This window comes from Salmo trutta, chromosome 16 (genome assembly GCF_901001165.1).
Source record: "Salmo trutta chromosome 16, fSalTru1.1, whole genome shotgun sequence".
Classification (NCBI taxonomy): domain Eukaryota; kingdom Metazoa; phylum Chordata; class Actinopteri; order Salmoniformes; family Salmonidae; genus Salmo; species Salmo trutta.
In genome coordinates this window covers 29,566,466-29,593,908 of record NC_042972.1, presented here as the reverse complement: position 1 = coordinate 29,593,908, position 27,443 = coordinate 29,566,466, and the positions used below count along the sequence as shown (strand labels likewise).

Sequence of the window (27,443 nt, the reverse complement as noted above, 5' to 3'; positions counted from 1 at the left end):
AAATCTGCACACCTACTGATAAATGCACTGAGAGACACACCCAGAGAAACCCAAGTTTCCTGTGGCGAGGTTTGACATAGACCATTGTTGACCCTGTGAACTCATGAACTGCCAGCCCCTTCCTCCACACACAGCCCAGCTGCTGCATATTTCTCAACAAATCTGTGAACCCACCCTGGGCCCACCCCACCCATCACAGCCAACCTCAACCCCACAAACCTGTCTCCACAACCACTCAACAGCCCAGAGCAGTGAGAGAATCTGACATACCTTCTGTTCAATTCAAAATGACCCTTAGCTCCTACTCATAGGCACTTGTAAATATAAAAGGATTGGATCAGTTTAAAGGGTACGAAGAAAGATTTTTCTCTCCAAAGTAACAACAGTGTGGTCAAAGTCTTAGTAGCTTAGTTCTAGTCATGGTCTGGTTACCTATACCTCAAAAAAAAAAAAAATAATAAAAAAGAAAAAGAAAAAATAATATATATATATATATATATATATATATATATATATATATATATATATATATATATATATATTTATTTATTTTTAAACATTTAGTCTAGAAAAAAATATATATCTTCGGGACAACCCACAATGAACTATTGTCAACTTCATATGGAGAACTTACAGAGTTCGTATGCTAACTCGAGCTGGCTAATGTTAGCCACTAGCCATGCTAGCATGTAATTACATTCTAGAACGAGTGTTGGCGGTGATGAGCTACAATCCATCAATCACTTCAGTTTCAGCACCGGCTGGCTCTTGTTGCCTTCTTGCCTCGGGCTCAGTAAGCAAGAGTAAATCGCTCCATCTTGCCTTCGAATAGGCTTGGTGGAATTTCTCCCATATTGCTTTTCACCAATCCAATCATCTCAGAACTACATGAGCACCATGCCAATTAGCTGTTGGGAGCCAAGGTGTGATTTGACAGACATTTGTCTGTGTGTCTGTGCAGATGAGACTCACCTGCTCCTTGAGCTCCGTGAGCTGTCCAGACAGATTGCATACCAGCCTCATGGCTGACTCCAGCTTCTCTTGCAGGTTTCTGATCTCGTTCTGCTCGCCTTCTGCGTCACTGCTCACCAGCGACATCGCACGCATCCGCGGGAACCAGTCCAGATTGTGCTCCTGTAAAATAAGATCAAATAAATGTCTCTTAATTGACTTGCGTAAGTAAACAAAGGAAAAATAGATAGAAACATACAGACATCCAATGGCTTTGAGGAGGGGGTGATGGATATCAAAGAAAACGATCAGCAAAGAAAGGAAGACTCAGAACAAGTGTGTTTATTTGCATTGAAACATAAGAAAAAGGCCGGGGATTGTTAGCGTTGCAATCCTCCGTTGTATTTGTGTTACTAGGACACTAAGACTATTTCGAAGATAAATACACAACACGGAGGACGAGAGGTCAATAGAGGACTAAAAGTCAAATGATCAATGGAAAGTGTATTTTCTGTAATAGGGGATTAATGATCAATAAGACATGGGAGGAATTTCAGTCTGGAACTCATAGCTACAAAGCAAGTTCTCATTGGCCCAAATTGTTTATACATTGAACCTGAAAAAGGATACTTGTTATTTAGCCATTGGCCCAGTTTTATTGCAAGGAATTCCAATTGGTCAACCACAGGCTTGGTCTGGGTTATAAATTACATCCTGTCCCTTTGTTCTGTGGAGAGAATCACGAAGGAGAGATTCACTGAGGACAGGGGAGAATGAACATCTACCTCTCAGCATAACATCTATGATTTGTCCTCTTTGAATAAACTTATTTTTCTCCCCCTGATTTTCTTTGGGGTCTGTGTTATTGAAGAGTAACATCAACTGCTCACATCACCAAACTGCACAGACCAGTATGGTGACATGATTGCTACCAAACTAACAAGGCTGAACAGCAAAAATGAAGACTCTTTAAGAGCTGACTCTCCTGGCATCTCAGGTTTATCATAGTTGAATACAAAAATGAAACCCATTCCCTTTTCTAGTGCTATCATTGTGCCTCGTATCACAGCTTAATCTGTTTTAGGGTTAGACAACAGTTCATGTATAAGTCTTGCCCCTCTGCCTTTCTGTTTGTCTCATCCAGTGAGATCACAGGGTGTGTGTCATCCAGTGCGTTTGTCATTCAGTCGGTCAGTGACATTCAGTGTGTACATGCTATCTCTGTCAGTTGAGGGTGGAAGGGCAAATATCTACGTTGGAGGTGTGTGTGTGCTCGTGTCACATTCTCCTCTCTGACTCAATACACACAACGTACACACAGGCAGTGAAGGTCAGCAGCTAGTTAAGGGATTTACCAGAACACACAAACAGCAACTCTATGGCCCTACATGCACCCTGCAAACCTCAGTCTACCCCCCAGGACAGGATGTAGTGTACCCTACGCACTCATGTGAGTGGGTAATGGGGACGGCCTGGGCTTATGCAGTATCACATTACATATTAGACATTGTGGTCTGACATGGGAAATGTTACCAGCTCACGCCTGGTGTGTGTGTCACCTTGATCATCTCAGCGACGTAGCTCTCGGGGCCGGTGTACTCTGTGGAGTCCTTCACCTTCACCAGCACTATGAAGAACAGGTAGTGCCACATGTTGTGCTCCTCCTTGATGTGCTCCTCAAACGTCACCGTCTTGTTGTCAAACTTGTCTCTCTCCAGACCTGTGAGGAAACAAAATGCGTGCGTGCGCGCGCACGCACACACACACACACACACACACACACACACACACACACACACACACACACACACACACACACACACACACACACACACACACACACACTAGAGATCGTAAATCAATTCACGGAGGGTAAGCCGTTGTCGACCTAAGAAATAAGGAAAATGCGACTTCCTGACAGCAGAGGAGCACTTTTGACCCTGTGATATGGCGTGGTGTTTAATGAGCATCTGGCAGAAGCATTTGACGATTCCTGTAAAAAGTCCATCTTTCAGTCTAATGACTAAACAACATTAGGCTTCCTGGATAAACTGGCCAACTTCCCGGAATCTCCAAAATATAAGAATTGCCATGTGAATTTGGGAAATGTGGAGAAAGTGTGGGAATTTTGGATTTTATCCATCTAGGCAAGGGGTGTCAAATACATTTTGGCCCGCAGGTCGCGTTCGGTCTTCACCGAGGTCCAGAGGGCCGCACTTACATTTTTTTATATTTCCCTGTAGGGATGGGCATTTGACATTTTTACTGTTCCAGTACTCGCATTATTTTCCCCCCGAAATACTCAGATAAAAAAAATATATATATATTTTTAGGACAAAACAAATGTGTGTGCATTTATCTATATGCCAACAGTGCACAACAATGCCCAATTTATCATAACCATTACAGATAACGAATCCTAATTGACCCATATATACTCAGCCAATAAAAATAAAAAAAAGTTCCATTTAAGACTCATTTATTGAAAGTGTTTTATCAACTGGTTATGTTATACCGTGGAACACAATCTTCAAAAAGGTAGTAAGCTTGCTTGTTGAAGCTTAAGACTGTGCAATGGCATAGGCTTTTTTGTTAATTTAACAGACAAGATGCTATTATTTCCTGAGCCCTTATCACAGTCAAGACCAGTGGTGTGTATTCATGGATGCCAAGGGAAGCCAGGTATCCCCAAAAAATGTACCAAGAAAAAAACTAAATAATTTATCTTTCGTCTCGGGGTGTTTCAGAATTTTCTTTCAATTCGCAAGAGGCTGAATGTATTGCACCGGAGAAAGCATTCAAGCGAGAGAAACATCTCCCCGCTGTCTCTGTATGTGTAAGGCCATTTATCTGATGCTGTCTGGTCCAAAAGAGTATAACATTGTTTCTGCCCCTAGCATTGAATGCAACAGAAGTCAGCGAGCATTTGGCCTTCCTTGATAAAAAGTAAATAAAATAATAGCCAATCAGCGTTGAGCTAAACTGAGGGAACTCAACTGTGAATGGCCCTGGCGCCCCCAAAAAAAGTGTCAAGGGAAGCCAGTTTGGATTTGGCTCCACTCCGATCACATAGCATCGAGAGCATACCTCATTGACAGAAACTCGCTGAGCATCTTGTTGTGTTGCTGTCCTCTGGTGGCTGGCTAGCTAGCTATTATTAGCCTAGACTAACCAATTCTAAATGGCACTAGCAGTTCGCAAAGTAGGATTGTCACTAGTTACCACAGCCACAAAGTCTTAAACCCCACCTATTTCTACAAATTCTCTTATCTGATTATAAACCGAAACTAACCTTATTCCTAACCTTGAAATAAGACCAAAAAGCACATTTTTGTTTAAATACATTTTTAAGATATAAACCACTTTGACTTTGTGGCAGCTAGTGTCAAAAGCCTAAACTGAAATTAGACAGGACACAATTTTTCCAAAACTACAGCTCGTTGTTGGAATACATGTTTCTGTACTTCAGTCAACCAGTCAACCAGTCCATTTTGAATTTGTGATACAACTGTCGTCATTTGGCAAGGAATGTAGCTTGTGTTTCCCATCAGTTAGATACGTTGGATTATTTATTTTTTATTTTACTAGGCAAGTCAGTTATTAAGAACAAATTCTTATTTTCAATGACGGCCTAGGAACAGTGGGTTAACTGCCTTGTTCAGGGGCAGAACTACAGATTTGAACATTGTCGGCTCGGGGATTCGATCTTACTAGTCCAACGCTCTAACCACTAGGCTACCCTGCAGCCCCAATTAATGGATTAAATAAAACATTTCCTCATCAATCTACACATTAAACCCTATCATGACAAAGCAAAAACAGGTTTTTAGTAATTGTTGCAAATATATTAAAAATAAAAAACAGAAATACCTTATTTACATAAGTATCCAGACACTCGATATTGAGCTCAGGTGTATCCTCTTTCCATTGATCATCCTTGAAATGTTTCTACAATTGGATTGGACATGATTTGGAAAGGTACACACCTGTCTATATAAGGTCCCACAGTTGACAGTGCATGTCAGAGCAAAAACCAAGCCATGAGGCCGAAGGAATTGTCCGTAGAGCTCCGAGATAGAATTGTGTCGAGGCACAGGTCTGGGGAAGGGTACCAAAACATTTCTGCAGCATTGCAGGTCCCCAAGAACACGGTGACCTCCATCAATTCGTAAATGGAAGAAGTATTCACTGCCAAAGGTGCTTCAACAAAGTACTGAGTAAAGGGTCTGAATACTTATGTAAATGTGATATACCGTTTTTTTATTTTTAATAAATGTGCAAAAATGTCTAAAAATCAGTTTGTGCCTTGTCATCAAATCAAATGTTATTGGTCACATACACATGGTTAGCAGATGCAAAATGCTTGTTGTAGTGAAATGCTTGTGCTTCTAGTTCCGACAGTGCAGTAATATCTATATAGTGTATATAAACACCATCCGGCGCCGACAGATGGTCGCCTCGCTTCGCGTTCTTAGGAAACTATGCAGTATTTTGTTTTTTTAATGTATTATTTCTTACACTGTTACCCCAGGAAATCTTAAGTCTCATTACATAGAGCCGGAGGAACTATTGGATATAAGAGCAACGTCAACTTACCAACATTACGACCAGGAATACGACTTTCCCGAAGAGGATCCTCTGTTTGGTCCACCACCCAGGACAATGGATCGGATCCCAGCAGGCGACCCAAAACAACTGCGCCGCAGAAGAGGTAGACGGAGCGGTCTTCTGGTCAAGCTCCGTAGACGGGCACATCGCCCACCGCTCCCGAGTATACTACTAGCCAACGTCTAGTCTCTTGACATCAAGGTAGACAAAATCCGAGCAAGCGTTGCCTACCAGAGAGACAGAGATTGTAACATTCTCTGTTTCACAGAAACATGACTCACTCGGGATACACTATCAGAGTCGGTACAGACACCTTGTTTCTTCAAGCATCGCGCCGACAGAAACAAACATCTCTCTGGTAAGAAGAAGGGCGGGGGCGTATGCCTTATGATTAACGAGTCGTGGTGTGATCATAACAACATACAGGAACTCAAGTCCTTTTGTTCACCTGACCTAGAATTCCTTACAATCAAATGCCGACTGCATTATCTACCAAGAGAATTCGATTATAATCAGAGTCGTGTACATCCCCCCCCAAGCAGACACCTCAACGGCCCTGAAAGAACTTCAATGGACTCTATGTAAACTGGAAAACACATATCCTGAGGCTGCATTTATTGCGGCTGGGAATCTTAAAAAGGCTAATCTGAAAACAAGGCTCCCTAAATCTTATCAGCATATCGAATGCGCGACCCGGGCTGGGAAAATTCTGGATCATTGTTACTCTAAATTCCGCAACGCATACAAAGCCATCCCTCGCCCTCCTTTCGGCAAATCTGACCACGACTCCATTTTGTTGCTCCCAGCCTATAGACAGAAACTAAAACAGGAAACGCCCATGCTCAGGTCTGTTCAACGCTGGTCCGACCAATCTGATTCCACGCTTCAAGATTGCTTTGATCACGTGGACTGGGATATGTTCTGGATAGCGTCGAACAAAAACATTGATGTATACGCTGATTCGGTGAGCGAGTTTATTAGCAAGTGCATCAGTGATGTTGTACCAACAGCGACGATTAAAACCTTCCCCAACCAGAAACCGTGGATTGATGGCAGAGCATTCGCGCAAAACTGAAAGCGCGAACCACTGCGTTTAATCAGGGCACAAGGCGACCGGAAACATAACCAAATACAAACAGAGTAGCTATTCCCTCCGCAAGGCAATCAAACAAGCTAAGCGTCAGTATAGAGACAAAGTACAGTCGCAATTCAACGGCTCAGACACGAGAGGAATGTGGCAGGGTCTATAGTCAATCACGGACTACAAAAAGAAAACCAGCCCTGTCGCAGACCCCGATGTCTTGCTCCCAGACAAACTAAACAACTTCTTCGCTCGCTTTGAGGACATTACAGTGCCACCGACACGGCCCGCTACCAAAACCTGCGGACTCTCCTTCACTGCAGCCAACGTGAGGAAAACATTTAAACGTGTTAACCCTCGCAAGGCTGCCGGCCCAGACGGAATCCCTAGCCGCGCCCTCAGAGCATGCGCAGACCAGCTGGCTGGTGTGTTTACAGACATATTCAATCAATCCCTATCCCAATCTGCTGTTCCCACATGCTTCAAGAGGGCCACCATTGTTCCTGTTCCCAAGAAAGCTAAGGTAACTGAGCTAAACGACTATCGCCCTGTAGCACTCACTTCCGTCATCATGTAGTGCTTTGAGAAACTAGTCAAGGATCATATCACCTCCACTCTACCGGACACCCTTGACCCACTCCAATTTGCTTGCCACCCCAATAGGTCCACAGACGACGCAATCACACTGCACACTGCCCTAACCCATCTGGACAAGAAGAATACCTATGTAAGAACGCTGTTCATCAACTACAGCTCAGCATTTAACACCATAGTGCCCTCCAAACTTGTCATTAAGCTCAAGACCCTGGGTCTGATCCTCAACATTGGGGCCCCACAAGGGTGCGTTCTCAGCCCTGTACTCCCTGTTCACCTATGACTGCGTGGCCATGCACGCCTCCAACTCAATCATCAAGTTTGCAGACGACACAACAGTAGTGGGCTTGATTACCAATAACAACGAGACGGCCAACAGGGAGGAGGTGAGGGCCCTCGGAGTGTGGTGTCAGGAAAACAACCTCACACTCAACGTCAACAAAACAAAAGAGATTATCGTGGACTTCAGGAAACAGCAGAGGGAGCACCCCCTATCTACAACGACAGGACAGTAGTGGAGAAGGTGGAAAGTTTTAAGTTCCTGGGCGTACACATCACAGACAAACTGAAATGGTCCATCCACACAGACAGCGTGGTGAAGAAGGCGCAACTGCGCCTCTTCAACCTCAGCAGGTTGAAGAAATTTGGCTTGTCACCAAAAACACTCAAAAACTTTTACAGATGCACAATCGAGAGCATCCTGTCGGGCTGTATCACCGCCTGGTACAGCAACTGCTCCGCCCACAACCACAAGGCTCTCCAGAGGGTAGTGAGGTCTGCACAACGCATAACCGGGGGCAAACCACCTGCCCTCCAGGACACCTACACCACGTCCCAGGAAGGCCAAAACGATCATCATGGACAACAACCACCCAAGCCACTGTCTTCACCCCGCTATCATCCATAAGGCGATGTCAGTACAGGTGCATCAAAGCTGTGACCGAGAGACTGAAAAACAGCTTCTATCTCAAGGCCATCAGACTGTTAAACAGCCATCACTAACATTGAGTCGCTGCTGCCAACACACTGACTCAAATCTCTAGCCACATGAATAATTAAAAATTGGATGTAATAAATATATCACTAGTCACTTTAAACAATGCCACTTTAAATATGTTTACATACCCTACATTACTCATCTCATATGTATATACACTGTACTCTATACCATCTACTGCATCCTGCCTATGCCGTTCGGCCATCGCTCATCCACATATTTATATGTACATATTCTTATTCATTCCTTTACACTTGTGTGTATTGGGTAGTTGTTATGAAATTGTTAGATTACTTGTTAGATATTACTGCATAGTCAGAACTAGAAGCACAACCATTTCGCTACACTCGCATTAACATCTGCTAACCATGTGTATGTGACCAAGAAAATTTGATTTGATTTAACAATACACACTAACATCAACACCATTATCCCAGAAACAGGTAGGTTGAGAGCTTCAAGTTCCTTGGTGTCCACATTACCAATAAACTAACATGGTCCAAGCACACCAAGACAGTCGTGAAGAGGGCACGACAAAACCTACTCCCCCTCAGGAGACTGAAAAGATTTGGCATGGGTCCTTAGATCCTCAAAAGGTTCTATAGCTGCAACATCGAGAGCATCCTGACTGGTTGCATCACTGCCTGGTATGGCAACTGTTCGGCCTCCAACAGCAAGGCACTACAGAGGGTAGTGCGAACGGCCCAGTACATCACTGGGGCCAAGCTTCCTGCCATCCAGGATCTCTATACCAGGCGGTGTCAGAGGAAGGCCCTAAAAATTGTCAAAGACTCCAGCCACCCTAGTCATAGACTGTTCTCTCTGCTACCGCACGGCAAGCGGTACCTGAGTGCCAAGTCTAGGTCCAAGAGGATTCTAAACAGCTTCTACCCCCAAGCCATAAGACTCCTGAACACCTAATCAAATGGCTACCCAGAGTACCGCTGGTACTCTGTTGTTGTCATCTATGCATAGTCACTTTAATAACTCTATCTACATGTACATATTACCTCAACTTACCGGTGCCCCCGCATATTGACTCTGTACCTGTACCCCCTCTGTATATAGTCTCACTATTGTTATTTTGCTGCTGCTCTTGAATTATTTGTTACTTTTTTCTTTTTTAAAAAAAAACTGCATTGTTGGTTAGGGGCTCGTAAGTAAGCATTTCACTGTAAAGTGAACCTGTTGTTTCGGCGCATGTGACTAATACAATTTGATTTGATTTGAAATGTAAAGGGCTGGAATAAGAATATGTACATATTAATATATGGATGAGTGATGGCCGAGCGGCATAGGCAAGATGCAATAGATGGTATAAAACACAGTATATACATATGAGATGAGTAATGTAAGATATGTAAATATTATTAAAGTGGCATTATTTAAAGTGACTAATGATACATTTATTGAAGTAGCCAATGATTTGAGTCTGTATGTAGGCAGCAGCCTCTCTGTGTTGGTGATGGCTGTTTAACAGTCTGATGGCCTTGAGACAGAGCTGTTTTTCAGTCTCTCGGTCCCAGCTTTGATGCACCTGTACTGACCTCGCCTTCTGGATGGTAGCGGGGTGAACAGGCCGTGGCTTGGTTGGTTGTTGTCCTTCATGATTTTTTTGGCCTTCTTGTGACATCGGGTGCTGTAGGTGTTCTGGAGGGCAGGTAGTTTGCTCCCGGTGATGCGTTGTGTAGACCGCATCACCCCCTGGAGAACCTTGCGGTTGATGGCGGTGCAGTTGCCGCTTCAGGCGGTGATACAGCCTGACAGGATGCTCTCAATTGTGCATCTGTAAAAGTACGAGGGTTTTAGGTGACAAGCCAAATTTCTTCAGCCTCCACTACTGTTTGTGTGGGTGGACTATTTCAGTTTGTCCGTGATGTGTATGCCCAGGAGCTTTAAACTTTCCACCTTCTCCACTACTGTCCCGTGGATAGGGAGGTGCTCCCTCTGCTGTTCTCTGAAGTCCACGATCATCTCCTTTGTTTTGTTTGTTAAGTGAGAGGTTGTTTTCCTGACACCACACTGAATGCCCTGTAGGCTCGTCGTTGTTCGTAATCAAGCCCACTACAGTTGTATCGTCTGCAAACTTGATGACTGAGTTGGAGGCGTGCATGGCCACGCAGTCATGGGTGAACAGGGAGTACAGGAGGGGGCTGAGCACACACCCTTGTGGGGCCCCAGGCCTTAAGCTTAATGATGAGCTTGGAGGGTACTATGGTGTTGAATACTGAGCTGTAGTCAATGAAAAGCATTCTTACATAGGTATTCCTCTTGTCCAGATGGGATAGGGCAGTGTGCAGTGTGATGGCATTTGCATCATCTGTGGACCTGTTGGGGCGGTATGCAAACTGAAGTGGGTCTAGGGTGGCAGGTAAGGTGGAGGTGATATGATCCTTGACTAGTCTGTCAAAGCACTTCATGATGACAGAAGTGAGTGATACAGGGCAATAGTCATTAATTCAGTTATCTTTACCTTCTTTGGTACAGGAACAATGGTGGCCATCTTGAAGCATGTGGGGACAGCAGACTGGGATAGGGAGTGATTGAATGTCTGAAAACACACCAGCAAGCTGGTCTGCGCATGCTCTGAGGACGCGGCTAGGGATGCCATCTGGGCCAGCAGCCTTGCGATGGTTAACAAGTTTATTTTTGTAGTCCGTAATTGCCTGTAGACCCTGCCACATACGTCTCGTATCTGAGCCTTTGAATTGTGACTCCACTTTGTCCCTATACCGACATTTCACTTGTTTGATTGCCTTCCGAAGAGAATATCTACACTGTTTATTTTTGGCCATATTCCCCGACATCTTTCCATGGTTGAATGCGGTGGTTCGCGCTTTCAGTTTTGCGCGAATGCCGCCATCTATCCACGGTTTCTGGTTAGGGTAGGTTTTCATAGTCAGTCACAGTGGGTACAACATCTCCAAGGCACTTCCTTATAAACTCACTCACCGAGTCAGCGTATAAATCAATGTTATTCTCTGAGGCTTCCTGGAACATTTCCCAGTCCACTTGATCAAAACAATCTTGAAGCGTGGATTCCGATTGGTCAGACCAGTGTTGAATGGTTCTAGTTATGGGTACATCCTGTTTGAGTTTCTGCCTATGGGACGGTAGGAGCAAGATAGAGTTGTGGTTGGATTTGCCGAAGGGAGGGCCTTGTATGCATCGTGGAAGCTAGAGTAGCAGTGGTCCAGTGTATTGCCCGCGTGGGTGCTACAGTTAATGTGCTGGTAGAATATTGGTGGCCTTGTTCTCAAATTAACTTTGTTAAAATCCCCAGCTACACAATGAATGTAGCCTCAGGATATATGTTTTCCAGATTACATAGAGTCCAGTGAAGTTCCTTGAGGGTCATCAAGGTACCTGCATGGGGGGGGATATACAGTTGTGGCCAACATTTTTGAGAATGACACAAATGTAAATTTTCACAAAGTCTGCTGCCTCAGTTTGTATGATGGCAATTTGCATATACTACAGAATGTTATGAAGAGTGATCAGATGAATTGCAATTAATTGCAAAGTACCTATTTTCCATGCAAATGAACTGCAACCCCCAAAAACATTTCCACTGCATTTCAGCCCTGCCACAAAAGGACCAGCTGACATCATGTCAGTGATTCTCTCGTTAACACATGTGTGAGTGTTGACGAGGACAAGGCTGCAGATCACTCTGTCATGCTGATTGAGTTCGAATAACAGACTGGAAGCTTCAAAAGGAGTGTGGTGCTTCTTCCTCTGTCAAACATGGTTACCTGCAAGGAAACACGTGCCGTCATTATTGCTTTGCACAAAAAGGGCTTCACAGGCAAGGATATTGCTGCCAGTAAGATTGCACCTAAATCAACCATTTATCGGATCATCAAGAACTTCAAGGAGCGCCGTTCAATTGTTGTGAAGAAGGCTTCAGGGCGACCAAGAAAGTCCAGCAAGCGCCAGGACCATCTCGTAAAGTTGATTCAGCTGCGGGATCGGGGCACCGACCAGTACAGAGCTTGCTCAGGAATGGCAGCAGGCAGGTGTGAGTGCATCTGCACGCACAGTGAGGCAAAGACTTTTGGAGGATGGCCTGGTGTCAAGAAGGGCAGCAAAGATGCCACTTATCTCCAGGAAAAACATCAGGGACAGACTGATATTCTGCAAAAGGTACAGGGATTGGACTGCTGAGGACTGGGGTAAAGTCATTTTCTCTGATGAATCCCCTTCCCGATTGTTTGGGGCATCCGGAAAAAAGCTTGTCCGGAGAAGACAAGGTGAGCGCTACCATCAGTCCTGTGTCATGCCAACAGTAAAGGATCCTGAGACCATTCATGTGCGGGGTTGCTTCTCAGCCAAGGGAGTGGGCTCACTCACAATTTTGCCTAAGAACACAGCCATTAATAAAGAATGGTACAAACAGATCCTCCGAGAGCAATTTCTCCCACCCATCCAGGAACAGTTTGGTGACGAACAATGCCTTTTCCAGCACCTTGCCAAAAGGCAAAAATGATAACTAAGTGGCTCGGGGAACAAAACATCAATATGTTGGGTCCATGGCCAGGAAACTCCCCAGACCTTAATCCCATTGGGAACTTGTGGTCAATCCTGAAGAGGCGGGATGGACAAACAAAACCCCACACATTCTGACAAACTCCAAGCATTGATTATGCAAGAATGGGCTGACATCAGTCAACACTGAAAATATTGACTCTCTGCATCAACTTCATGTAATTGTCAATAAAAGCCATTGACACTTATGAAATGCTTGTAATTATACTTCAGTATTCCATAGTAACATTTGACAAAAATATCTAAAGACACTGAAGCAGCAAACTTTGTGTTAATTAATATTTGTGTCATTCTCAAAACCTTACACGGCTGTGACTATAATCGAAGAGGATTCTCTTGGGAGATAATGTGGTCAGCATTAGATCGTAAGGAATTCTAGGTCAGGTGAACAAAAGGACTTGAGTTCCTGTATGTTGTTATGATTACGCAATGAGTTGTTAATCATGATTCATACACCCCCGCCCTCCTTCTTACCAGAGAGATGTTTGTTTCTGTCGGAATGACGCATGAATCAACCCGGTGACTGTACCGACTCCAACAACATATCCCGAGTGAGCCATGTTCCCGTGAAACAGAGAATGTTACAATCTCTGATGTCTCTCTGGAAGGCAACCCTTGCCCTAATTTGGTTCACCTTGTTGTCTAGAGACTGGACATTGACGAGTAATATGCTCAAAAGCGGTGGGTGGTGTGCACGCCTTCGAAGTCTGACCAGGAGGCCGCTGTCTACCTCTCCTGCGGCGACGTTGTTTTGTGTCGGCCTCTGGGATTAGATCCAATGTCCTGGGTGGTGGTCCGAACAAAGAGTGCGCTTCGGGAAAGTCGTATTCCTGGTCGTAATGTTGGTAAGTTGACGTCACACTTATATCCAATAGTTCTTCCCGGCTGTATGTAATAACACTTAACATATTCTGACTAACAGGAACACATAAAAAAAAAACATTAAGTGTTGTATGTAGGCATTGTGTGTAGATTGGGGGTATTGTGTGTAGATTGATGAGGGAAAACAAAAATGTTATACATTTTAGAATAAGGCTGTAACATAACTAAATGAGGAAAAAGTCAAGGGGTCTGAATAGTTCCGAATGTACTGGAAGAGGCACAAAGGCAAGACTTTAACTGTAGTAGGGGCTGAGAGGAGGACAAAGTCAGTGGCTTGAAGAACCATCTCTTTCTCTGTGATGGGAGACAATCCCTCTAATCTCGCTCCCATCTCCTCTTTGCCTCAGTTCCCACATGAAACCATGACGACGGTGCCATGCCCCCCCCCGATCAGGCTTTATGTAACGTGTGTGAGTCATAGACCACCTTCACAGACATACAGCTTAACCCGGCAACAGACCAGGGCCTTGTTCAAAAAAGTATAATGGTAGGAGTGCTAATCGAGGACCCTCCACCCCACCTCTTATTCAATATGATTTAAAAGGGAAAACTGATCCTATATCCTACTATGTGAGTACAGGTCCTGGACTAATACGTCTGCTGCCCACTGTGGCCCACAACCTGACTGGCTGAGAGAGAAGAAAGGAGTGCTGGGCAGGCAGGAAGCCGCCATGATTCAGTATTCTAGAGAAAAGGGGAGGAAAGAGAGATACTGTATAGGGAGAAAAGAGGGAAGGACAACAGTAAACTAACATTCATAGGAGGAGATCAAGCTCAGGACGTGTGCTTACTCAGGAGGGTGTGTGTGCACTACCTGCATACTCCTGTCATACTCAGGACGTGTGCTTACTCAGGAGGGTGTGTGTGCACTACCTGCATACTCCTGTCATACTCAGGACGTGTGCTTACTCAGGAGGGTGTGTGTGCACTACCTGCATACTCCTGTCATACTCAGGACGTGTGCTTACTCAGGAGGGTGTGTGTGCACTACCTGCATACTCCTGTCATACTCAGGACGTGTGCTTACTCAGGAGGGTGTGTGTGCACTACCTGCATACTCCTGTCATACTCAGGACTTGTGCTTACTCAGGAGGGTGTGTGTGCACTACCTGCATACTCCTGTCATACTCAGGACGTGTGCTTACTCAGGAGGGTGTGTGTGCACTACCTGCATACTCCTGTCATACTCAGGACGTGTGCTTACTCAGGAGGGTGTGTGTGCACTACCTGCATACTCCTGTCATACTCAGGACGTGTGCTTACTCAGGAGGGTGTGTGTGCACTACCTGCATACTCCTGTCATACTCAGGACTTGTGCTTACTCAGGAGGGTGTGTGTGCACTACCTGCATACTCCTGTCATACTCAGGACGTGTGCTTACTCAGGAGGGTGTGTGTGCACTACCTGCATACTCCTGTCATACTCAGGACGTGTGCTTACTCAGGAGGGTGTGTGTGCACTACCTGCATACTCCTGTCATACTCAGGACGTGTGCTTACTCAGGAGGGTGTGTGTGCACTACCTGCATACTCCTGTCATACTCAGGACGTGTGCTTACTCAGGAGGGTGTGTGTGCACTACCTGCATACTCCTGTCATACTCAGGACGTGTGCTTACTCATGAGGTGACACCCATCCAGATGAAATATCATGTAACCATATCTTGTAAAATACAACAAACCTACATTGATATGCCAGTTTTCTACTAAGCAACTGAAAAACTCTTCAGAATACATGGCTACCCCAGTTATGTGACTAGTAGTTCTGTACTTCTCAGGCTAGAGACAGGGCAGCTATGTCTTCTCACCGCATATGAAGCAGGTGGTCTTCAGGACCTCTTCCTTCTTCTGTTTCTCACTCCTCAGGTCGGCAAAGGTGTCGATGATGACTCCGAAGATAAGGTTGAGGACGATGATGATGACCATGAAGAAGAAGAGCAAGTCGTAGATCACCCTGGCCGCAAACAGAGGCTCCTACAAAGAGAGAAAGGGGGATTGGAGGGAGAGGAGTGGTTATAACACATTATAAAGCATTATAAACTCCAGGTAACAACATATACAGTACGGTACCACACTATAGCTATTATTGTTGGTACTTTGAGTAGAAAGTGACAAAGTGTGGGGTGTACAGACTAAACCAGAGATGACCAACAGATTTCTGGTCCAACCCACCACTAACAGCTCAGCCTATAAACTTAGTTAACCAATCAAATAAATGAAAACAATGTAAAGCAGTATTAGTTGATTTAGGTGTGTAAGTAGTAGACTGGACACACTCTGACCCTTCAGGATGGAGTTGCCCACCTGTGGATTAAACACATATAACATTTAAAACAATAACATACAGCACATGTAACACAAAGAAATAACACACAGAACATATAACACAATGACAATAAGGTCAGAATAAAGCCAAATGTTAGACAGTAAAAGTGGGGCCCGGCCTTGTATCATACTGGGCTGACATATGATGAAGTGACCTGGGTCAGAGAGATAGCGTGGCCTGTTTATTTGGGTACACAACTGAAAATGTTTTGCAATGAAAGGTGGAAATGACTGTCTCTTATTGGACAGGTCCAGGTAGTCCCTCCCTGTTCCTTCCATTTGGTGACTATATTGAACACGGCCCTGGTTTTTACATAAAGGCAGAACAGGGGCCATTGGTTATGAGCAGGGGCTTAGCCTAATCGGCCCAGAATCATGTGTGTTGATTTGAAACATAAGAACACAGGTGCAAGCGGCCAGATGTCACACAGTTACGACCACAAGAAACAGTTACGCAAACAGGCTGAAATGTCGGGCACCGTATACAGGCTCTTCTCTCGTCAAGCACCTCTTTATACATATTTTAATACAAGTATTTTACAGCTTTATGGGCAAAGATTTAAAAAGTTTTGCACCGAAAACATTTTGCTCTCTGTACTCTTAGATTTAAGTGCTGCATTCGACACGGTTGACCATGATGTCCTTCTGGACAGACTGGAGAAGTGGGTTGGCCTCTCCGGTCCAGTTCTAAATTGGTTTAGGACCTATTTAACCGGTCAAGAGTGTCACCCTTGGTGAACATAACATATCACTTGGCATTCCAAAGGTTTGATTTTGGGTCCGGTACTGTTCAGTTTATATACAGTATGTTACCCCTTGGGAGGGTCATCAGAACGCACAGCATTGGTTTTCACTGCTACGCAGACGATAGGCAACTTTACATTTTTGTGTCACCAGAGGATTTTAGCTCCACGGATAAATTATTAGACTGTATTAGTGATTTATATACTTGGATGGCTCACAACTTCCTCCAGCTAAATCAAGACAAGACCAAGGTATTTATTGTTGGAGACAAAGCAGAGAGATAATCTAGCCGCACATTTTAATTCACAAGCAATACAGATAAAAGAGCAGGTAAAAAACCTAAGTGTTATTTTAGATTATGAACAAAATTTTGAATCACACATCAGGAATGTGACCAAAACAGCTTTTTACCACATTTGGAACATTGCCAAGGTGCGGCCGTTTCTCTCTCAGGCTGATACAGAGAGATTCATCCATGCTTTTATTACAAGCAGGCTTGACTACTGTAATACTCTCCTGTCTGGTCTACACAAGAAAGCCATTGGTCAACAACAAAACATCCAGAATGCTGCAGCACGGGTACTGACCAAGACCAGATGGAGAGCACACATTACACCGCTTTTAAGGTCTTTGCACTGGCTGCCTTCGAGTTTTACAATTCATTCTAAGATTATTCTATTGGTTTTTAAATCAATCCACGATTGTGCACCCCAATACATGTCAGACATGCTTTTAGGTTATGTATCCAGTAGCTCCCTCAGGTCCTCTGGCACTGGCCTTTTAACTATCTAAGACCAAGAGGTATGGAGAGGCAGCCTTTAGTTATTATGCCCCCTGCCAGAGAACCTGAGGGGGGGCGAACACTTTGGACATATTTAAAATAGATTCTTTTTAGCTTTGCTTTTCCTTTTTAGTTCTTTAGTTTGTGTCATTCTTTAGTTTTTTATGTTATGTTTGTTGTGTAGTACATTTTTCTATTTTTATTTTCATCATTTTTTATTAGTTTTTTCATGTAAAGCACATTGAGTTGCATTCCATGTCTGAAATGTGCTGTATAAATAAAGATTGATTTGTAAAACTTCTGAAAAGTTAGATTTAAAAGTTTCTGGTTAAAGTTATTATTTTTTTAAAGTAAAAAAAAAGAAAATAACTGCCATTCATATCAAATATAGGCTGCAGGTCAAATGACCTTCTTAGGAGGTTCCCAGTTTGTGTACCGGTTTAAGACATGAGTAGACATTTCTCTATGAGGCTCTATGTCATCATCTGTGGTCTGACGGAGTTCAGAGGAAACCTACACTACATGACCAAAAGTATGTGGACACCTGCTCGTCAAACATCTCATTCCAAAATCATGGGCATTAATATGGAGTTGGTCCTGCCTTTGCTGCTATAACAACCTCCACTCTTCTGGGAAAGATTTTCACTAGATGATGGAACATTGGTGTGGGGACTTGCTTCCATTCAGCCACAAGAGCTTTAGTGAGGTCGGGCACTGATGTTTGACGATTAGGCCTGGCACGCAGTCGGCATTCCAATTTATCTCAAAGGTGTTCGATGGAGTTGAGGTCAATCAAGTTCTTCCACACGGATCTCGACAAACCATTTCTGTATGGACCTCACATTGTGCACGGGGGCATTGTCATGCTGAAACAAGAAATGGCCTTCCCCAAACTGTTGCCACAAAGTTGGAAGCACAGAATCGTCTAGAATGTCATTGTATGCTGTAGCGTTAAGATTTCCCTTTAAATTTTTTTTTTAATTTTACCTTTATTTAACTAGGCAAGTCAGTTAAGAACAAATTCTTATTTTCAATGATGGCCTAGGAACAATGGGTTAACTGCCTTGTTCAGGGGCAGAAAGACAGATTTTTACTTTGTCAGCTCGGAGATTCGATCTTGGAACCTTTCGGTTACAAGTCCAACGCTCTAACCACTAGGCTACCTGCCGCCTCACTGGAACTATGGGGCCTAGCCCGAACCATGAAAAACAGCCCCAGACCGTTATTCCTCCTCCACCAAACTTTAGTTGGCACTTTGCATTCGAGCAGGTAGCTTTCTCCGGGAATCCGCTAAACCCAGATTCGCCTGTCGAACTGCCAGATGGTGAAGCGTGATTCATCACTCCAGAGAACACGTTTCCACTGCTCCAGAGTCCAATTGTGGCGAGCTTAACGCCAATCCAGCCAACGCTTGGCATTGGGCATGGTGATCTTAGTCTTGTGTGCGGCTGCTCGGCCATAGACACCCGCTTCCAATGAACAGTTCTTGTGCTGACGTTGCTTCCAGAGGCAGTTTGGAACTCAGTGTTGCAACCGAGGACAGACACGCTTCATCACTCGGCGCTCCCGTTCTGTGAGCTTGTATGGCCTACCACTTAGCGGCAGAGCCGTTGTCGCTCCTAGACGTTTACACTTCACAATAACAGCACTTACAGTTGACCGGGGCCGAAATTTGACAAACTGACTTGTTGAAAAGGTGGCATCCTATGACGGTGCCACATTGAAAGTCACTGAGCTCTTCAGTAAGGACATTCTACTGCCAATGTTTGTTTATGGAGATTGCATGGCTGTGTGTTCAATTTTATACACCTGTCAGCAACATGTGTAGCCGAAACAGACAAATCCACTAATTTGAAGGAGTGTCCACATACTCTTGTATATATAGTGTATTTCCAGACCTTACCAAGTTCCACACAGGGAGGAGGCCAAACAGCTGGAATGATTCTGAGGAAAATATGTATTGCTATAAACATCAGCTCAACTCTACAGATGATACTGAACTCTATATGGGCCTGACTGGGTCTGGAACTGTATTCAGAAAATCTCAAAGTATGTGTTTGTCTCGGATCAGGTCCTTCTTCTTCATGATTTAAAAAGCTGAACTGTTGCTAGATCAGCAGTCTTACGCTGAGACACTTTGTGAATAGGGGCTCTGTTCTCTCCAGAGTGTGCTGGTGGGGGTCTGGTCTGTGTGTTTACCTCTTTGGAGGGCTTTCTCAGGACGTCTCCCACCCCCCCTCCACTCCTCAGGCCGTGGCTCAGCACAGTGACGATACACATGAGCAGAGAGTCACATGTACGCTCCTTGCCATCCTCCATGTCCTCCAACAAGTCTGAGGGACAGGTAGGAGGGTTAAGCACACACACACACACACACACACACACACACACACACACACACACACACACACACACACACACAGAGACACTTTAAATAATTCATTTGAATCCACAAATCACATAACACAAAGGATACAAACATTTCAAATGTCTTGGTTATAATGACCAGTACGGAGAAGAAAAAAATTACGAAATGTATGCATTCACTACTGTAAGTCGCTCTGGATAAGAGCGTCTGCTAAATGACTAAAATGTAAAAATGTACAATGACACTTAAGGAAACAAAAAGCCACTTCTCCACACAGCTAGGCTGCCGATAAAGGCAGAAACAGAGCAGTACCTCACCAGTTGCTTTGTTTTAGTCTTAGACAGGCCTGCAATCTGAAGGCCACGTACGGTAAGCCTACAGTGAGGGGTAAAAAAGTATTTGATCCCCTGCTGATTTTGTACATTTTCCCACTGATAAAGAAAGGATCAGTCTATAATTTTAATGGTAGGTTTATTTGAACAGTGAGAGACAGAATAACAACAAACATATCCAGAAAAACGCATGTCAGAAATGTTATAAATTGATTTGCATTTTAACGAGGGAAATAAGTATTTGACCCCCTCTCAATCAGAAAGATTTCTGGCTCCCAGGTGTCTTTTATACAGGTAACGAGCTGAGATTAGGAGCACACTCTTAAAGGGAGTGCTCCTAACCGCAGCTTGTTACCTGTAAAAAAAGACACCTGTCCACAGAAGCAATCAATCAATCTGATTCCAAACTCTCCACCATGGCCAAGACCAAAGAGCTCTCCAAGGATGTCAGGGACAAGATTGTAGATCTACACAAGGCTGGAATGGGCTACAAGACCATCGCCGAGCAGCTTGGTGAGAAGGTGACAACATTTGGTGCGATTATTCGCAAATGGAAGAAACACAAAAGAACTGTCAATATCCCTTGGCCTGGGGCTCCATGCAAGATCTCACCTCGTGGGGTTGCAATGATCATGAGAACGGTGAGGAATCAGCCCAGAACTACACGGGAGGATCTTGTCAATGATCTCAAGGCAGCTGGGATCATAGTCACTAAGAAAACAATTGTTAACACACTACGCCGTGAAGGACTGAAATCCTGCAGCACCCGCAAGGTCCCCCTGCTCAAGAATACATATACATGCCCGTCTGAAATTTGCCAATGAACATCTGAATGACTCAGAGGACAACTGGTGAAAGTGTTGTGGTCAGATGAGACCAAAATGGAGCTCTTTGACATCAACTCAACTCGCCGTGTTTGGAGGAGGAGTAATGCTGCCCATGACCCCAAGAACACCATCTCCACCGTCAAACATTTTTTATTTTATTTATTTCACCTTTATTTAACCAGGTAGGCAAGTTGAGAACAAGTTCTCATTTACAATTGCGACCTGGCATGGAGGTGGAAACATTATGCTTTGGGGATATTTTTCTGCTAAGGGGACAGGACAACTTCACCGCATCAAAGGGACGATGGACGGGGCCATGTACCTTCAAATCTTGGGTGAGAACATCCTTCCCTCAGCCAGGGCATTGAAAATGGGTCGTGGATGGGTATTCCAGCATGACAATGACCCAAAACACACGGCCAAGGCAACAAAGGAGTGGCTCAAGAAGAAGCACATTAAGGTCCTGGAGTGGCCTAGCCAGTCTCCAGACCTTAATCCCATAGAAAATCTGTGGAGGGAGCTGAAGGTTCGAGTTGCCAAACGTCAGCCTTGAAACCTTAATGACTTGTAGAAGATCTGCGAAGAGGAGGGGGACAAAATCCCTCCTGAGATGTGTGCAAACCTGGTGGCCAACTACAAGAAACGTCTGACCTCTGTGATTGCCAACAAGGGTTTTGCCACCAAGTACTAAGTCATGTTTTGCAGAGGGGTCAAATACTTATTTCCCTCATTAAAATGCAAATCATTTTATAACATTTTTGACATGCGTTTTTCTGGATTTTTTTGTTGTTATTCTGTCTCTCACTGTTCAAACAAACCTACCATTAAAATTATAGACTGATCATTTCTTTGTAAGTGGGCAAACGTACAAAATCAGCAGGGGATCAAATACTTTTTCCCCCCCACTGTATGTACGTGGACAAGAATGCCAAATATCAGTGCAACCAACTTGCACATATATCCAAGGCTATCCAAAACATGATATGAGGGGCTGGTATTTAAGAAACTTGTCAGTAAAGCCTGCTTCCTATAACAATCAAATGAGAAACCCACTTCCAAAATGAAAACCTACCCCACAACGGCAATATCTGGCAGATTTGGTACACAAGAAAACACATCAACTTCCTTTTACACAGGAATGTTTATGGATGCGTGCTTTCCCACCTCACTGGTTATCAGGTGAATGAGGCGGTCATGTCTCGTATGTAAATGTACAACAGTCTCCATTACATTTGACTCAGTGTGTAACATTCAAAACAGGTCAGGTACCAGTCCTAGATTATATTTTGTTGGTAGAACCTGCTACCTAGCCTTAACAATAAAGGTGAGAATGTCCTTGCCAATGGCAGCATTGTGACACATGGAATGATAGACAGAATGGTCAGCACGTTTCCCCTGCAGCCTCAGGCCAGTCTAGTGCTGCAGTAGCTTTGCCTGGTTACCCATCCACATCACTCCTGCCAACTGACGTTTCTTCTTCACGATGAGTCTGGATTTGCACCCCTCCCCTATGATTTCTAGAATGAACACATTCTGACCATTCTGATTGGTCCCAGAAACCAATGGGTTGGGCCAGAGCCGGCCTACATGATGACGCTATCAACTTTGATACTCTGATTGGATCGTCTCTAACAAATCTAACCTATCGCTAATGAATTTGTTTTGTACAACGCCTTTCATTTTGAAGTAAAAAAAATGACTTCTAGGATGGCAGTTTCAGACTGAATGTATGTAGCGAGAACAGCGGAATTAAATTCAAGGTGAGCATCAGGCAAGCAGCCTTGATAATGATCACATGCCAATAATCTGATAAAAGGCCTTTAAGAAATGTTTTTGGTTGACAAACCTTTGCAGGCGGCCATAGATTATTAATATTATTGTATAGTTTGCTGGAGTATTGTACTGTACTGTACTGTACCATCCACTTGAAGCTCTGCGGTGCAGTTGTTCTCTCCACTCTCAGACCGACATATCCCATCAGACACCAGCTTATTGGGCATACTGACCCCGTTCTCTACAAGAGACATCAGGTTAGTTAGCAACATGTGTTAATTACAACTGGAAGAACAACACCTCCACATAACAATATTCTATTGTGTTCCCTGTACTATATATTACAGCAGTCCAAGGTGTGAGGGACGTTGGTTATTGTGTGACTGTGTAACTCAGTAAGCCGTGAAAAAATGATTTCCTCTCAACAGATCATTAACATCTAGCCTGGCCCAAGTGCTGTTTTACCAACTCCGTCGGAGTTGACGAATTGGCAAGATGGCAAAAACAGATCTGGGACCAGCCTAATAAATATCCCCTGGTCTCCATTGAATTAACGGGCATCCCAATTCTCATCAATTATGCCATATTGAGTTCCCTCACAGCAGTAAAGCAGGAAGTAATACTTCTATGGTCTCCTACTCGTCCTCACCCAGAGTGGTGTTGGGGATGCGGTCCACCTCCAGGATGAAGTCATCCTTGAAGAAGATGTACCCCACGATGGAGAACAGGTAGACCAGGATGAGAGCCAGCACTGCTGTCAGCACGATGGAGCGACCGTTACGGGTCACACTCTTTATCACGTTCAGTAGAGTCTCCTCCCTGTACACCAGGTCAAAGAGCTGCACAAGAGACACAACACAGAGTTATAGCTAGACCTAATGTAGAAACAGAACGAAAGACAGAAAAGGATTTTCTTGGATTTTCTTGTTTTTTCTGTTTGGAAAGATTACTTTTTTCTGACCTTTAAAGAGGTATTTTTGTCTAGTTTGGAAATAGAAGGTTTGTGTGTGTGGGGGGGGGGGGATTGATATATTTGTCCAAAAATAGAATCATTTGGATAATTAATTTCCTCTTTTTACATGGCTCCTTTCATAGCTGTTCTATTTTCCTAAACAGATTTCCAGTCCCTTTCTCTACGACACCTATAACTTTACATAACAGCAGTATCCTGTCATTCACGTGGACATCTTCTGCTGCTCTGCATTGGCAGCCGCTGGGCCTTGTAGTTAGATACCGAACAGAAAACATCTAGACTCTGGCACATGCAGTACGCCTGACACATTATAAAACATCAGCAAGCATCACTCCACACCCAAACTCCCCAACAACAATAACATAACACAACCTGAGCCAGTTCCTTTTTGTTAAAAGCCCCTGTCCTTAAATACTCTGTGTGTGTGTCTCTGTGTCTGTATGTGTCTGTCTGTATGGGTCTCTCTGTGTGTGTGTGTCTGTCTCTCTGTGTGTGTGTGTCTGTGTCTGTCTCTCTGTGTGTGTGTGTGTCTGTATGTGTCTCACTGTGTGTATGTGTCTGTATCTGTCTCTCTGTGTGTGTGTGTGTCTGTATGAGTGTGTGTGTGTCTCTGTATCTGTCTCTCTGTGTGTCTGTATCTGTCTCTCTGTGTGTGTGTGTCTGTATCTGTCTCTCTGTGTGTATGTGTCTGTATCTGTCTCTCTGTGTGTATGTGTCTGTATCTGTCTCTCTGTGTGTATGTGTCTGTATCTGTCTCTCTCTGTGTGTGTGTCTGTATCTGTCTGTATGTGTGTCTGTGTGTCTGTATCTGTCTGTATGTCTGTGTGTCTGTATCTGTATGTCTGTGTGTCTGTATCTGTCTGTCTGTCTGTCTGTCTGTCTGTCTGTGTATCTGCCTGCCTGCCTGCCTGTCTGTCTGCCTGCCTGTCTGTCTGTTTGTGTGTGTCTGTTTGTCTGTGTGTGTGTGTCTGCCTTAAATATGTCCTGAGACTGTGCACAGAGCCACACCCAAGGCTTTTGACCCAGAGCGTTTGGCCATTGAGGTTTCTACCAACATTAGCTTATACTGCTAGATAGTTTCCTATTAAGTATGACTGTGTGCTCACCAGCAGCCATATATATTAATATACAGAATATATATGTAAATATACCAGTAGGCTGTAGAAGAAGACATGAACAAAGACCCCCAGGCTACAGATGATGAGGTACATAAGATGGTAAAGGAACTCAACGTCCAGGATCATGGCCTTGTAGCCTCGCGTGAACGTCCCTTTGTTCCCCACAAAACTCATCAAGAAGATGATCTTATTACAGACCTGCAGGGACAGGAGACATTCATATTTATTAGCATTATTATTTTATCTAACCTTTATTTAACCAGGAAGTCCCATTGAGGTCAGAAGACCTCTTTCACAAGGGAGACCTGACCAATAATGGAATGTGAGGTAACGCTTAACTTAAAGTATCCAGCCATTATGCTGTATAACTTGTTAAAGACAGAAAAAGGCTAATTCGTGCTTATAACAAGGCCTATATGTTGTCTTTCTATGCATCAAATGTGAATATTTTCATAGGACATGCACTACATGACATTCCATGATGACCATCAGACACAATGTGATCCTACAGGACAAGCATTTCATGGACTAGCAGTGGATTGTTCTTAGCAGTATAGTAGGAGTTGTAGTAGTTCTGGGGTTCAGTAGATGGAAGTGGGATCGCTATCTATCCCCCAGCCACAGGGAGGGAGGGGAGACCGAGGGAGGAGAGGAATGCAAAAGGGCCAGTTGAGGACATAGGGGGAGTGGGCAGCGGGCCGTGTATAAGGGGTAGTTCCAGGGAATTTTGGGCAGCTGCAAGGGTGGTGTCAGCCTCCAGCGTCTAGTGACGCATTTCACAGCCGACCGACCACACACTCAGGCCGTGCCAGGCCAGCCAGGGAGTCGGGCCAGGGGGTTACGCCATAGGTAGAATGGGCACTGGAGTGGGTATGGGCTGGGGCGTGAGGGAGGTCTACATGGGGACAGGGTGTGTGGGTGAATGTGGTGTGAGGGGGGCATGAGGAGAGAGGGGGGCTGCTAAGGGCTAGCAAGGCCATCTGGATTGACATTGGAGAACATGGAAATTAAGACTTAATGTCGGACCACAATATAGTCAAACACACACGTTTCCCAAAGAAGACGTACGTTAAAGGCTCCAAGCAGGAAGAGGGTGGGCTCCAGGCCCACAGAGAAGATGAGGCGGAGGATGGTGGCAATGATGAGGGTGCGCACCCCAAGGTGCTGGGGCATGGCCACCACGATAGCCAACGATGCCAACATACCCAACCAGAGCAGGGCAGACAGCTGGGGCTCCAGGGTACCTAGGGAGGATACACACAATGTCAGCCTACACACCCCACCATGTCAGCCTGCACACCCCACCATGTCAGCCTACACACCCCACCATGTCAGCCTGCACACCCCACCATGTCAGCCTGCACACCCCACCATGTCAGCCTGCACACCCCACCATGTCAGCCTGCACACCCCACCATGTCAGCCTACACAGCCCACCATGTCAGCCTACACAGCCCACCATGTCAGCCTACACAGCCCACCATGTCAGCCTGCACACCCCACCATGTCAGCCTGCACACAACACCATGTCAGCCTGCACACCCCACCATGTCAGCCTGCACACCCCACCATGTCAGCCTGCACACCCCACCATGTCAGCCTGCACACCCCACCATGTCAGCCTGCACACCCCACCATGTCAGCCTGCACACCCCACCATGTCAGCCTACACACCCCACCACGTCAGCCTGCACACCCCACCACGTCAGCCTACACACCCCACCACGTCAGCCTACACACCCCACCACGTCAGCCTACACACCCCACCACGTCAGCCTGCACACCCCACTACGTCAGCCTACACACCCCACCACGTCAGCCTGCACACCCCACCACGTCAGCATGCACACCCCACCACGTCAGCCTGCACACCCCACCACGTCAGCCTACACACCCCACCCCGTCAGCCTGCACACCCCACCACGTCAGCCTGCACACCCCACCACGTCAGCCTACACACCCCACCACGTCAGCCTACACACCCCACCACGTCAGCCTACACACCCCACCACGTCAGCCTACACAGCCCACCATGTCAGCCTACACAGCCCACCATGTCAGCCTACACAGCCCACCATGTCAGCCTACACAGCCCACCATGTCAGCCTACACAGCCCACCATGTCAGCCTACACAGCCCACCATGTCAGCCTACACACCCCACCATGTCAGCCTACACACCCCACCATGTCAGCCTACACACCCCACTTCCACATAAGAATAATGCAATAAATTACACAACTTGGTTCTGTAACCGTCCCCAGTCACTAAACCAGGGGCTTACTGCAGGCAGGCATGTGCTAGGGGGGGGCAGGAAGAAATAGGAGGCGGGGGGGGGGGTAGAACTAGGGAAGAAACAAAGAGAGAGAAAGCGAGCGAGAGAGAGACAGAAAGTGAGAGAGAGCGAGAGAGACAGACAGAGAGACAGAGAAAGCGAGAGAGAGCGAGACAGAGAGACAGAGAAAGCGAGAGAGAGCGAGAGAGAGACAGACAGAGAGACAGAGAAAGCGAGAGAGAGCGAGACAGAGAGACAGAGAAAGCGAG

General features: G+C 45.1%; 1 protein-coding gene and 1 long non-coding RNA gene across 7 annotated transcripts in view; one reads left to right on the top strand and one right to left on the bottom strand.

Moving 5' to 3' along the window:
* Positions 1-27,443, bottom strand: part of LOC115150503 (inositol 1,4,5-trisphosphate receptor type 1) — a 169,048-nt gene that overhangs the window by 586 nt on the left and 141,019 nt on the right. For all 6 annotated transcript variants that reach the window (XM_029693870.1, XM_029693871.1, XM_029693873.1 and 3 more), the window contains 8 exons: positions 25,969-26,144; positions 24,934-25,098; positions 23,459-23,648; positions 22,955-23,050; positions 19,709-19,842; positions 15,468-15,633; positions 2,511-2,671; positions 973-1,134 (listed from right to left, as the gene is read on the bottom strand). In XM_029693870.1, the coding sequence (XP_029549730.1) occupies positions 973-1,134; positions 2,511-2,671; positions 15,468-15,633; positions 19,709-19,842; positions 22,955-23,050; positions 23,459-23,648; positions 24,934-25,098; positions 25,969-26,144 (1,250 nt within the window). The remainder of the gene's footprint in view (positions 1-972; positions 1,135-2,510; positions 2,672-15,467; positions 15,634-19,708; positions 19,843-22,954; positions 23,051-23,458; positions 23,649-24,933; positions 25,099-25,968; positions 26,145-27,443) is intronic.
* On the top strand, positions 13,228-15,993 carry LOC115150506 (uncharacterized). The gene is made up of 2 exons (XR_003867116.1): positions 13,228-13,624; positions 15,526-15,993. It is a non-coding gene; the product is annotated as an uncharacterized LOC115150506 (long non-coding RNA).